Source organism: Candoia aspera, chromosome 2 (assembly GCF_035149785.1).
Source record: "Candoia aspera isolate rCanAsp1 chromosome 2, rCanAsp1.hap2, whole genome shotgun sequence".
Lineage (NCBI taxonomy): Eukaryota > Metazoa > Chordata > Lepidosauria > Squamata > Boidae > Candoia > Candoia aspera.
In genome coordinates this window covers 17029408-17042354 of record NC_086154.1, presented here as the reverse complement: position 1 = coordinate 17042354, position 12947 = coordinate 17029408, and the positions used below count along the sequence as shown (strand labels likewise).

Here is a 12947-nt window from a genome sequence, read left to right as displayed (position 1 = left end):
GAGTGGCCAAATTAAAGAGCACCATCTGGGCTGGTGCAGCTGGACCGGTGGAAGGACACACAACACTTCTATCACTTCTAGGTCTGCCTTCCCAGCTGAAAATGCTTGAGATACGTCAACTCCCATCTTGCCAAGCATACTTCATGTAATGCCACCATGTCTGAGTAACAAACTCCAGGTAGCCTAAGAAGGCAGCAGGAGCAAATTCTGTACCTCATCATTGCCTTCTAGCAGCTGGGATTTCTGCAGCCCATATATAGTAGCCCTACTTTTGAGGAACCCCAAACACCTAGGGGATACCTCTTAAGCTGACCTAGAAGGAATAGGTCTCCAGGACAATTGTATCCCATTGGAGAAACCCAACTCCGGTTCCTTCATGACTTCGCCCACAACGGCAGTAAACTCTAGAGCTGGTCCCAGCAACTGAGCCTCTACCTAAAGGTTGGGCCAACAGCAATTTGGCAGGTGTAAATAATGGTCTGTCATTGTGCAGTAAAAATTTTCACCAGCTGGTTTCTGAAGACCATGCAGCTATTAAAATGTACGGTTGGCCAGATATTGGTTGTGGCTATACAGCACACCAAATCATAAATCATCCACATTTCAGCCTATCACATTTACAGGTTGTATGAACCTGGCCCATGTGGTTAGTTTCTGCTTCAATATGTCAGGTGAACCCAGGAAATGTGGTTAATCGAGTAAACCATAATAAAGGTAACTTGTATAAGTGATCTGGTTGACCACTGTTAAAAACAAAATGCTAGATGAAGATGGCCTTTAGCTCGATCCAGCAAGGTATTCAGAATAATGTTATGGTCTTGTGACATCCCTTGACAATTTCAAGACTCTGGATTCAATGCCTAGCAGCATTAATATTTGTTTTGTCAATCTTGGCAAGACAGTTGCTTCTTGGAATGGATAAAGAACTCATCTGTGATGGGAGAAAGGTAGAGTTTTTTAATCCACTCTCTGTTCTTCATCCTCTGGACACAGCAAGGTCCACAGAAAGGGAGAGAGGGGCAGATTACAGCACCAGAAGATGAGAGGAACATACAAGGATTGTTGTTGTTCTGTTCTGCTGTTCAACAGCTAGGGGGGTTGAAAATTTAAGCACCAAACAGCTTTACCTCCAGGGGATGTTGGTTCTCATGGAACAGATGAGTCCAACATGATGTATTGAACTTCCACTAGGATCCTCAATGTGGTGGCCAGGAGCATCAGGGTGCCTGGTAACAACTCCATTATCACCCATCAGGCTCTCTGTTCACAGCTTACATGTAAGTAAGTAAGTAAGTAAGTAAGTAAATAAACGGGGGCAGCTGGTATAACAGAAAGCACTAGCCTCCAGCAGAGCCATATTTCCCTGCTTCCTTAGCAATGGTGGCTGGGGAATTCTGGGAGTTGAAGTCCCCCCTCTTAAAATTGCCAAGGTTGAGAAACACTGCTCTATACCTTGCAAGCTGACGATCCTGCACTTTCCCCTCTCCTTCCCACACAGCTGAGGACTGCTCAGAATGGCTGGTTTTACACATTGCCATGAGAGATGGGAGGCTTAACACACTCCCACAGCCTCCCAAGATGATACCATCAAAACTGTGTGGCAAAATGGGTGTATTTCACTGGTGCTGTTTTTTCATTTTGGGTCTATTTCATAATTAAGGGTGGAAATGGTGCAAACCCAGCCAGTGAGACTTGTTTCTGATCACCCTATTTCAGTGTAATTTTAAATAAATAACTTTCTGAACTAAAAGGAAGTTAGTGTCCTCGTTCCTGCTGTAAGTTCAAATAAATCATGTCTTGCTTCTGTTTAACTTGGACATATTAAGTGTGTTATGAAGGGGCCATGTTTTGATACAGCAACTCATCTCTTGCGAAAGTTGCCTTGTTTATCTTTCTGGCTGTTATCCCTGCTTAGGAAATTATAGTGAAATACATATGACAAGGTTATCCCTTAGACTGTTCAGAGGAAATAGATAAGATGTGGTGATAGATACTTTCTCAAGGGAGGAAAGACAAACTAAAAAGTGGTTAATATTCAAAGGTGGGATCAATTGGGATCCAAAGAATTGTTTGGGATCCAAACAATTGGGATCCAAAGAAAAACTCATATCCATGAGTTCCATCAACGTTTGTCTCTTTGGCGATAGAGATGTCATCCATGTAAACATCCAACAGTGCCTTGACTACACTCAAGGATCTCTTCCTGATATGCTCAGACAGCCTTTTTGGGAACGGCATTTTCATAATTACGGGGTAGAACACCTTTTGCCTATTTTGAGACTCTATTGAGACACATTCTCATGCTGTGTTAAAGGCTTATCATGTTAGCTTATTCAAAGTCCTGGCAGGAAAATAACTTCGCATTTGCTCATTTTGACTTCTTGAAAATAAACACCATCTTGAGAAGGAATGTGCTGGGGCTGTTGAAAATTCAAGCACCAAACAGCTTTACCTCCAGGGGATGTTGGTTCTCATGGAACAGATGAGTCCAACCTGGTGCACTCCTACATATTGAACTTCCACTAGGATCCTCAATGTGGTGGCCAGGAGCATCAGGGTGCCTAGTAACAACTCCACTGTCACCCATCAGGCTCTCTGTTCACTTCACAGCTTATGTTATGTATAAACAAACAAACAAATACATAAATGGGGGCAGCTGTTATGTAAAGAACCAGCCTCCAGCAAAGCCATATTTCCCAAAATGTCTCAGTTCCCCAAATGGGCCCTATAAGCTTCCTTAGCAAATAATAACGCTGGATAGCTATGCCTCATTGCTTTATTTGGGAACATGCTTCCTGTCCAGGAAAGGATAAAAATAAAGGAGGTTGATGGGGATTCTCCTGTGGTTGGCAAGTGCAATGCTGATCAATCAGTGTTTTGCAACTGATTTCATTCCCAACAACAGGCATTTCATAGGTAAGGACTTCTACAACATAGTCTCAGAATTCCAAATGTGCCCACTGAACCCAGTAATGTTGGGGACTCCTAGCCTGCCATTTTCCTAATTTACTACATTTACTATTTCCATATGTCTTCTCTGCATCCAAGTTCCCCTTTCCCAATTTCTGTGCTTCTGCCACTTGAGTTTGATCTGAGTGTGCCATCTGTCCTCATTCACTCCTGAAATCTTCCACCCCATTCCTCTGCTGAACCTGAGTCCAGCCCATCTGCATAAATTAGATTCCATTCCTTTTAAAAAGCAGCTTATACATTTGCCCTCCTTTGTCAAGAGATGACCCAAAACCACTGAATCTGTCCCCATTGGCAGATGAATATTAGATATGCAGAAAAACTCTGGGACAGACTGAGTCTGATCAAGAAATTGATCATTATCAGAGGGAATTTTTCTTATTAGCTGAATTTTCAGCCTTCTGCAAAAGTTGTTTTGTCAGACCTATTTTTACCACCTGTCTGTCCACTTTCTTTCTTTCTGTTGTCTGCCTTCTGTCTTTCACACCACTGGGAGCCACAGAGAAACCCATCATGTTATTAACCTCAGGAACACCCTGATAGGTTCACATACTGTGCTGCACCATGGTTTGCTTAATAGCAGTTTGTTAAAAAGCACAATTTCCCCATGCTAAAATCATGGCTTACAAACCACAGTGATAGTATTCACACAACATGCTAAGTCCAAAACCAAAGAGAACATGCAAGCATATAAATAAGTCTCTCTTACCCAGCTTAAAAGACCATTACAGGGAAAGGGACTACTGACTGTTGTGTAACTAACAGCACACTTTTTGGTTAATTTTGATCTAATCATGTGGTCCTTCTACCGGATCCCATTCAATGAGAGATTCCAGGGATTTCACGTAAAATCTTCTACATGCAAATAGCCCTTTACGTGTGAGTATTGAGCTTGGGGTTAGTAGTAAAAAAAAAATTGCAAGAAGAAGTTCTGGAACCTCTGTCTAAATCAGGGTCCAAGGACAGAGATTGGGCAATGGGTTGCTTTCCATTGCTGCTAGAACTGAGAGGACTTAGAGTTCAACATCTGGAAGGCAACTTGTTGTCCACCCATGACCAAGGCAGGGGTTAAAAGGAAGTTTCCTTTGAGTCAAGCTCAGGTCATGGACAGTGTTTACAGACAAGGGAATACCCTTTAAAAAATATCAGCCATGGACAGCTGCAAAACACATGGAAAAACCTAACTGCAAAACTGGTATTTTAAGGCCCTTATCTTGACTTAATTAAGGAAGCAGTGTAGAAGGCCATGCAACTCCAAAAGACTGGGTGTTGTACAATATTAAAAATAGTAAGAAACAAGAGAAACAAGAAAAAAAAAACCCAATGTATAACCAGACAAACATTGCTACCTACAGATAAAATCCTATAAGGGGCTCAACGCCCATCCTAGCCCAAGGCCTGGAAACAGCCAGGCTTTCAAGGACTTCTTAAACAACATCGTTTCTCAGGGAGAACATTTGTCATTTGAGGATATCATTTTAAATAAGGTGGCTATTATCTTTTTTAAAAAAATAACACCAGTCTCATTCATTCTAGGAATCTTCATCTATTTTACTACCTTTTTAAAAAAGATAAAATGAAAACATTATCAAAGGAACCTTGGGGTAGGGAGGGGGGACCCAGAAGCTACAAAAAAGGCAATGGATGTCCTAACAGTCAGGAACCACGCTGAGACAAGGAGTAGGTCTCTAGTGTTTATTACTGCTACATTAGACAGGAAATCCTAACAAACTGAAGAAGCGTGGGAAAAACCCAGACATATAAACCCCAACAGCTAAGGCGGGTCTGATCTGTGTCTCTTTGAATGGCTGCTCAACTCCTCAGTACTACGCATGTGTTTTCCCCCCTGGATAGGGGCCCCCTCCTGCTCACCATCAGTGCCCATGACAATGGAGGCTGCATGCAGCTTGTGGATTGTGGGTTGCCTATCCCAAGGATCCAACAGAAATCCAGATTCCCAATATTTATTCCGTATACCCCTGGAAAGACTTGTCATCCCTAAATAACTCCAAGTTATGTGCCTGGCTTGGCCTGTTCATTATCCCCATTTGGCGATAGGAAGTACAAAGGATTTAATCAAGAAATGGAGAATAAAATGTGATGTAGAGGATAGCCCTTGAAGGCTAGGTTCCACATCTCCTTCCAGGCATGAGGCTCTGGATAAGCAATCCTCTTATCCAACATAATAGCTAGCTAGGCAACCTGAGAATAAAATAGAGAGGATTTATAGGACACCCTAAGTTTTTGAAACATGTGGTAGCTGTTATCAAGGTGTGTGTATTGCGCTCTCAAGTTCTAGAGATGAATGACCAAACGCAGAGCAAATTTAATACATTGACCTCAGCAAATGAACAGTGGGTGATGTTTGTCCTCTTGGAAATAGAAGCTCTTACTGGTTCTTCACAACTGACTCTAGTGTTCAAGAAGCAGACTGGCTTTGGGGCTGCTTGTCCCACAGGACTGAAACTCTTACAAAGCAGATCACAAAAATATAAAATCAGTAATCAAGCTCTAAAACCAATAAATAATCATGAAATACATCAGTAAAATAACAACCGAACTACTGGCTAAACTGGGGGAGGAGGAGACGACAACATCTGGTCGCACTCGTTGAAAAACAGCTCAGTTTCAGCTGTATCACCATCTCTAGCTTGCATCTCCTGCCTTCACTTGTCTCATCAGTTTCCCTGATACCTTGTCTGTCTAGAACTGCAAGGCAGCTTTTTCCTGGTCTCCACCTTAGCAATGTAGGAGAAGGTGAAGCAAGAGTCGAGGAAGGATGTGTGGATACAGCAGATAAGATATGGCTGGTGTAACTGGGAGAAGATGAACCAGATGAAGGCAATTCTCACAGCACAGGGTTCTTCCTTTATAGCTCAAGGAGATGGCCAGTGGGCCGTCCATTTCCATTAGTCTTCTCTACCATCTTCTGGTTTTATTAAGCACATGATCAAGAAGGTCATATCTCATTTGGTCGCCTCTTCTTTTTTACCAGTCGATGCAAGTTGAAGACTGTCAGGGCTTCCCTTTCAGGAAAAAATAAATCCAAAGTAGAAAAAACGGCAAGAGGATGTTGTAAATGAAACCTGGGTTTGCAAGCAAACTAAGTCCATTACCAATGCAAATGGACTGGTTACATTAGGCAACATAAATTAATAGCAGGCTTTGCACACACATAAATCCTTGCTGGGGCACACACAGTACATATCCGTGTGCAAGAAAGCAAATCATTATTTTAATTCTGTGTGGCTACAGTATTGATTTCACATCGTGCATTATTTTCTCAACAGAAGAAACAACACTTGAATGTGGCCCTGGAAAAACTTATACACAAAGATCCATTTTGCGTTGTTTTCATATATTTTCCCCGCGTTATTCTGGCAATCATTCCTCTTCTATTTGCCTTCTTTTGTGTATTAATCAGTTTCCTCTTCCATCTTCACTAGCCACAGTGATTCTCGCTGGGCACGGTTAATTCTTATTTTCACAATTTCAAAAGGTTTGCGCACTGATGTAGGCATCTCAGATTGCAGTGGCATGAATAAATATAAGCCACGCCCCATTTCTGGAGTTAACACCTGCAGCTCTAGTTCAAGATCTGTTTTGACAAGTATTGAGTACTTCTGCTCCATATATGCCCATTCTTCTCATTTCTTTGCACCTTGTTTGGGTATTTTCTTTCTAGGTGACCTATCAGAGGTAGTCCTAGCATTGCTAACCTTTGGCCTTGACCACGCTCCTGTGCGGTTAGCACCAGCATGATTAGGAAGCAATGCTGATTTGTGGAAACTGTTGCAGTGTTGCTAGAGTAATTACTGGCCAGCCGGCAATCTCACATCACTTCATCTGTGATGTGAATTTACCAAAGACATTGCAGAATGAATGTGAACCGTGCTGAAAATGGAACATGCAGGAGGCATGTTGTGACAGAGAAACCTGTTTACTGAAACAAGGACAGGAAACCTGAGGCACTCCAGCTATTTTGAAGTAGTTGATAACCTTGGAGGGCATCAGGTTGCCTGTCCCTACACTAAAGCATTGTACAAAGAGAAAGACACTTGCTTAGTTCCTTTATATTCTACAGGTAGTCCTCGCTTAAGGACCACAACTGGGACTAGAATTTCAGTTGCTAAGCGAAGCAGTCATTAGGCAAATCCAATCTGATTTTACAACCGTTTTTGCAGTGATGGTTAAGTGAATCACCATGGTCATTAAGTGAACCACGTGGTCGTTAATTGAATCATGCGGTTTCCCCATTGATTTTGCTTGCCAGAAGCTGGCTGGGAAGATCGAAAATGGTGATCATGTGACTGCAGGATGCTGCGATGGTTGTAAATGCGAACTGGTTGCCAAGTGCCTGAATTGCAATCATGTGAGTGCGGGGATGCTGAGACAGTCATATGTGCAAGGACCAGTCGCAAGTCGGTTTTTTCAGCACCATCGTAAGTCTAAACCTTCACTAAATGAATGGTCGTTAAGCGAGGACTACCTGTACTTTTCTTCCAAGAAGCCCAAGATAGCACCTGTAGTCTTTTCCATTAGTTCATTCTAACCCCAAGAAACCAAATAGTCTCCCTCCATTCATTCTAAATCTGGGTTCATTCTAAATCTGGGTTTTGCTTTCCACAGTCCAAGGCATCCTGGGATCTTCTGCATGCAAAGGGACTGATCCTGGGACTGATCCTAGGATCTTCTGCATGTAAAGCAGGAGCTGTACCACTAAGCTACAGTTTTTCCCCACTTCATCGGGTCTGTGCAATCTTACGAGCAGCTTGGAGAGTATTTTCAGCAGGAATACAATGTAGAAGAGAAAGACCAACCCCTGTTTCCAACAGCATGCGATCAATCCTTCCCGTGTCTCCTATTCACCGAAATGGGAAGAAATCCAAACCCAGATTTCCATCCGTCCATCGTATCAAGTCCAGTCTCACTAATCCAATTACTTTTTGAACTGATTTTCCCTTAACTTAAGTCTTTTCAACATTCTATTTTCTATCCTGTGATTGATTGTTAGCCACTTTGAAACTTTGTGGGAAAGTAGGACAAATCAAATGAATAAATCCACTCATGTTTTGCCTTGTAATATTCAAGCAAAGCATCATCATCATCATCATCATCCCACCTCAGCTTTCCCTTGATGCCTCCCAGAGGCGTGGATTACAAAGGCCAACACTGGCTAGCAGATGATGGAACTGTGCTCTAACACATCTGGGGAACCTCAGGTTATGGATAATTGTCCTGATATATGTTTTCTTTAGTAGGCCCATCAGTACAAATTCAGTTTTTGCTTTAGCATCCACATGAGAGGAAATAAAAGCAAGCTTCATGACACTAGCAAGAATCTCATTTTATGACCTCATTCACACATGGTCCAACAAGCAGAAGACATTCATGTCCTTTCGGGGATTTCCTACCCCCCTACCCCCCACCCTGTTGTTTCAGCAGCTTTTTACCAATCCGGTGCTTTCAGATGTGATAGATACAGTTATGATCACCTCTAGCCTTCATAGGATTTGCAGTTTCCCTCATCTCCAGACTGAAGTCCCATCCACCTGGAGAACACCTGGCTGGGAAAATTTCTTCAAGTACTGAGACAACAGGCAGAATTTTTTTTTCTGCCCCTGTTTTCCTTCCTGCTTTGAATCCTAGTGCTGGGGAAAACCTTCGTAAACTGAATTACTGTCTGACCTCCGATCATTTACAGGTCCTATAAACCTCTAGATTTCTATGGTTGGTTTTGCACCGTGTGAAAGAGAAGGCTTGAAAGAGAAATTCCATATGGATATAACAAGAGGGCTCCGTAGCAACCCAGAGACAGAAAGAGAATTCTAACAAATGTGTCTCAAAGGCACAGAACAATCCTCAGATAAATGGACAGCGGTGTATATTCTTAACCGGACATCACCCACTCTCTATTGAACTTGCTTATTCCAAACACCAAACCCAGATCTTACGGGGAGGGAAGCATCAATTCAGTACACACTGCATATGATCAGAGACCGTCTTGCTGGCCTTCTGCTAGGCAGCTGAGCCCCTCACCCAGGACCTACCTTTTCTTTCTGGATGCTGGCTGTGGGCCTCCACCCTCCACGGCGGCGCCTGGACTTTGGGGCCAGGGGCCCCTGGGCTGTCTTGGCATTGAGGTGTTGAGTGATCTTGACTTCCACAGCCAGCTTGACGTTGGTGCGGAGATTCTTCCTCTCAAACACTTTCTTGCACTGGGGGCAAGACAGCACCCGAGGGCCCCTTCCCGGTGGGGATTTCTCCTCCCAGTAGTGAGTGATACACATCCGGCAATAGCTGTGATCGCAGTCGAGGATCACTGGGTCCTTAAAGTGACCCCTGCAGATGGGGCAGATGGCTGCTCTCTGCAGCTCAGCCACCAGCCCTTTGCCTTCCATGGTGCACAACTGGGCCATCCTTTGGCTTCTGTGTGCTGATGCCAGCTACACACCTCGCCCTATATAGGCAGGGAGGAGACCAGAGGCAGGTCGGGGAGGTGCATCTGTCCAGCTACAGGTAAACAGCCTTGCATAACCAGCCAGTTCTTCTACTCTTCCAAGGAACTTGGTTTCCTGTGCCAAAACGTGGCAGGCAGGAACTGCCGCTGGGGTAGAAGACAAGTCTGTTTTGCTGTTAGAAAAATCATGCCATCTGATAAGTTCTGGCTGTGGGAGGGGTGCGGGGTGCAGAGCCTCAGGTGATTTTGTTTTGCTTTCTGACCCCTGCTAGGGCCATCGGATCCTCCCCCTCCATCCGTGAGCTTGGCAGATCTGCTCCAATGGGAAAGGTGTCTCAGTTGCTCTGCAAAGAAGTGCTTAACTGAACTCTACCGCAAATTCTGTGCCTTCAGATGCTGCAGCTGCTGAGGTACATTCTGAAGCACCAAGAATGGGTCGAAAGGCTCCGTCCCCTACTTGGTGCCCTTCAGATGTGTTGGGGTGACAATTCCCAACACTGCTGGACTTGCCACCATCGTCATTGGTTGCAAGACTATTTTTGAAAGAATTCTTCCGTCTAACGTTAACTAAATAGCCCTCTTGGCTATTTGGGTTGAGGGAAGACAAAGTTGATCACAGGAAAAGGAAAGTTGTTACCTTCTTCAACAACTTATCATAATGGATGGTGTGATCCTTGATATGTTGAATGAAAGCTTCCTTTTTTTTAACTTGGGAAGTCTTGAATGATGTGCTACAGTGCAGTCTTTTCCAATTTCTGTGCTCTTGGGGTGATGGGAGTTGTAGTCTGGAGGACATCAGGCAGGGAAAGGCCCCAAAGCTCAAGGTTGAGATTGTGTGCATGTGACACTACACATCTGAAAAGATGTTCCAGCTACAGACTTCACCATCAGGTAAAACTGCCCCTGATCAGTCAAGAAACAAAAATGATGAGAATTGTGATGAGAATTGTGACTACACCCTGCAGTGCAATCTGAAACCATTCTAGGAATATTTGATGGCACCAACAACAAGCCCCACCTAAGGTAGGTCTTCTCCCCTCCCTTGTCCGATTCTTGTGTTTTCCCCCAGCCATTTGGCAATTGCTGTATAGTTTGTTCTGCAGAGCTCCTTAAAAGTCTGTAGTGTTGCACTCCTCAACTCTATTTTCTGGCCAACATTTCCTGTTATAACCAACGAAGTCTTGCTTTTCCAAATCGGCCCCCTTCTTTGGCATCTTCTGCTCTTGTAATGTGTGCCTATTATTTCTATTTCTATTTCTTTTCTATCCCGCCTTTATTATTTTTTTATCTTTTATTTCCTCTTATGCCTTGAACCCCTTTCCAAAATCCCACTCTCTCTTCCTACAATCCTCTTCTCCATATTTATTTTTCCTTATGTTGCCTTTGGCTTAGACCCAGACTTCCCAGACTACCCAAGCACAGCTAACTGGGTTTATTTTGCTCACATCCAGCCCTTGATCAGGGCTTGATCAAACTGGTCTCCCTCCAGATGAGTGAACTTCAAAACTCCCAGAATTCCCCAGCCAGAGAGAATTCTGGACATTGAAGTCTATACATGGGGAGGGCAATCAGGTTGGGGAGGGCTGCTCGTGACTCATCTTCACCAGCAGTATTTTAGGTCTTTGGGCTGGGGCCTCCCATTTTTGCTGACATTTCTCTTCTGATATACAGGGACAAGTTGGAATGTAAGTACAGATGTCCTTGGGCCAGTTCAACTATTTGGCAGCATGACACTTTGCCTCCAGTGGAAACTGGGGTATCCCCTCTGCTATTTCTTCTGAGTATTCACTCATGAGTGTTCATCTCTTTGGAGGACAGAGAGATTTATCCGCCACAGCCTGTCCACTCTGCATTAAGCCAGCCTGCTGCCCTGAGGTGATGTGAATTACCCTTTCTCATCAGCCTTGCCAATCCACTAAGTTTCTCTACATCAATGTTTCTCAACCTTGGCAACTTCAAGATGTGTGGACTTCAACTCCCAGAATTCCCCAGCAAGCCTTGCTGGCTGGGGAATTCTGGGAGTTGGAGTCCACACATCTTAAAGTTGCCAAGGTTGAGAAACCCTGCTCTAAACAGACTGGAAGAAGATGCCATCTTACTCTTCACCTCAAGCACTCAAGCACATGTGGCTCCAGGTTTCTTTTTCCTTCCCCCATCAAACAAGAAGAGAAGAGGAGGAGGAATGAAAGTGGGTAGGTGTTAGGGCTGGATGGTCTCTAAATACCCCTGTTAGCAACCGGTGTGGACATACAGTATTCACAGCCAAACCACACCAATACTGGGCTCATCCACAGGGCCACAGGGCCTTCCAGACAGCCAGAAGGATTGTGCCCACCCTGAGATCTGGACCCTTTTGACTTTCCAGAAGGTGGTGGAGATTTGCTTTTTCCGCCAGGTGTCGGGCCAGGTAATTAGACGAGCCCAGTATAGGTGTGGTTTGTGTTATGAGTTTGTTATATGGTGCCTCAGTTACATTGTAATTATTTCAATTGTGCTCTTTGTTTTGTTTATAGAGGTTTTATTACATTGCTTTCTTGCGAACTGTGAATTGTTGTTAGACGCCCAGAGTTATGCACGTAAAATGGGCAGCCATATAAATTTTCCAGATAAACTATGCAAGTTTTTCCAGTCCAAGAAATAGTACAGACTTATATTGGTCTCACTTCACCTACATTTAAATTTAATTAATTAAAGTTGTATACATTTATTTCCTGTTACCTTACAAATACAACTTTAGAAATCTCTGGGGGACCCATGCAAGCTCTTCAAGGCCACGTGGGGGTCCTCAGATCGTGTTCCTCCTGGGTGTGTGTGGCATATTGTTTTGAGGGTGCATGTGCAGGCACCAGACATGGCTCTACAAATGAACATGCTGTGCGGAGCGTCATGGGACAAAGCACTCTGGAGAGCTGTTCCATCCCTCTGCTAATTTGAAAGCCTTTGTGTTCATGGAAACAAAGCTGAAAAGGCACATGCTGGAAATCTCAGATTTGGTTAAGGAACTATAATGGTATGTGGGAATAACCTTGGGAGACAGGGCAACGAAACACAGCCAAGGGAAGAGTCAGAGAAAAGGCAGCTTAGCCCACAGCAGGAATGTGGACAGGGCAAGTGGCTCAGAAGGGACCCTCCCTAGTTTTTTGGGCTGTAAAGGGGCCGTGGGGTGGGGAGAGAAGTACTTTCAGACTTGCAAGATTCTGTTAATGTCTGGCGTGGGCTGATCCGTGAAGTCATGAAGAGTCGGAAGTGACTAAATGAATAAAAAAAACCCTTACAATAAAATAGAATTTGCTCATCTGGTCATGTTTCCTTTTTTATTATTATTATTATTAAACTTTATTAAGATTTCAAGATAAAAAGATAAAAGCTAACAAGAAATGAGAAAAGTAAAGTAAAAGAACAAAATAGAAAAAAAGAGCAAAGTCAAAAGTGCAGAAAGGAAGGGGAGGGGAGGGAGGGAGGGAGGGAGGGAGGAAGGAAGGAAGGAAGGAAGGAAGGAAGGAAGGAAGGAAGGAAG

General features: G+C 43.8%; 1 protein-coding gene across 1 annotated transcript; it reads right to left on the bottom strand.

Annotated features, from left to right (window-relative positions):
* Positions 1 to 9005: 9005 nt before the first annotated feature.
* Positions 9006 to 9385, bottom strand: LOC134489926 (RING finger protein 39-like). The gene has a single exon (XM_063292803.1). It carries the CDS (start codon positions 9369 to 9371, stop codon positions 9006 to 9008), a length of 366 nt encoding a protein of 121 aa, XP_063148873.1. The 5' UTR covers positions 9372 to 9385.
* Positions 9386 to 12947: the final 3562 nt, after the last annotated feature.

Excerpts from the sequence above, each read along its gene's own strand:
- LOC134489926 (XM_063292803.1), bottom strand. The coding sequence starts at position 9,371 with ATGGAAGGCAAAGGGCTGGTGGCTGAGCTGCAGAGAGCAGCCATCTGC.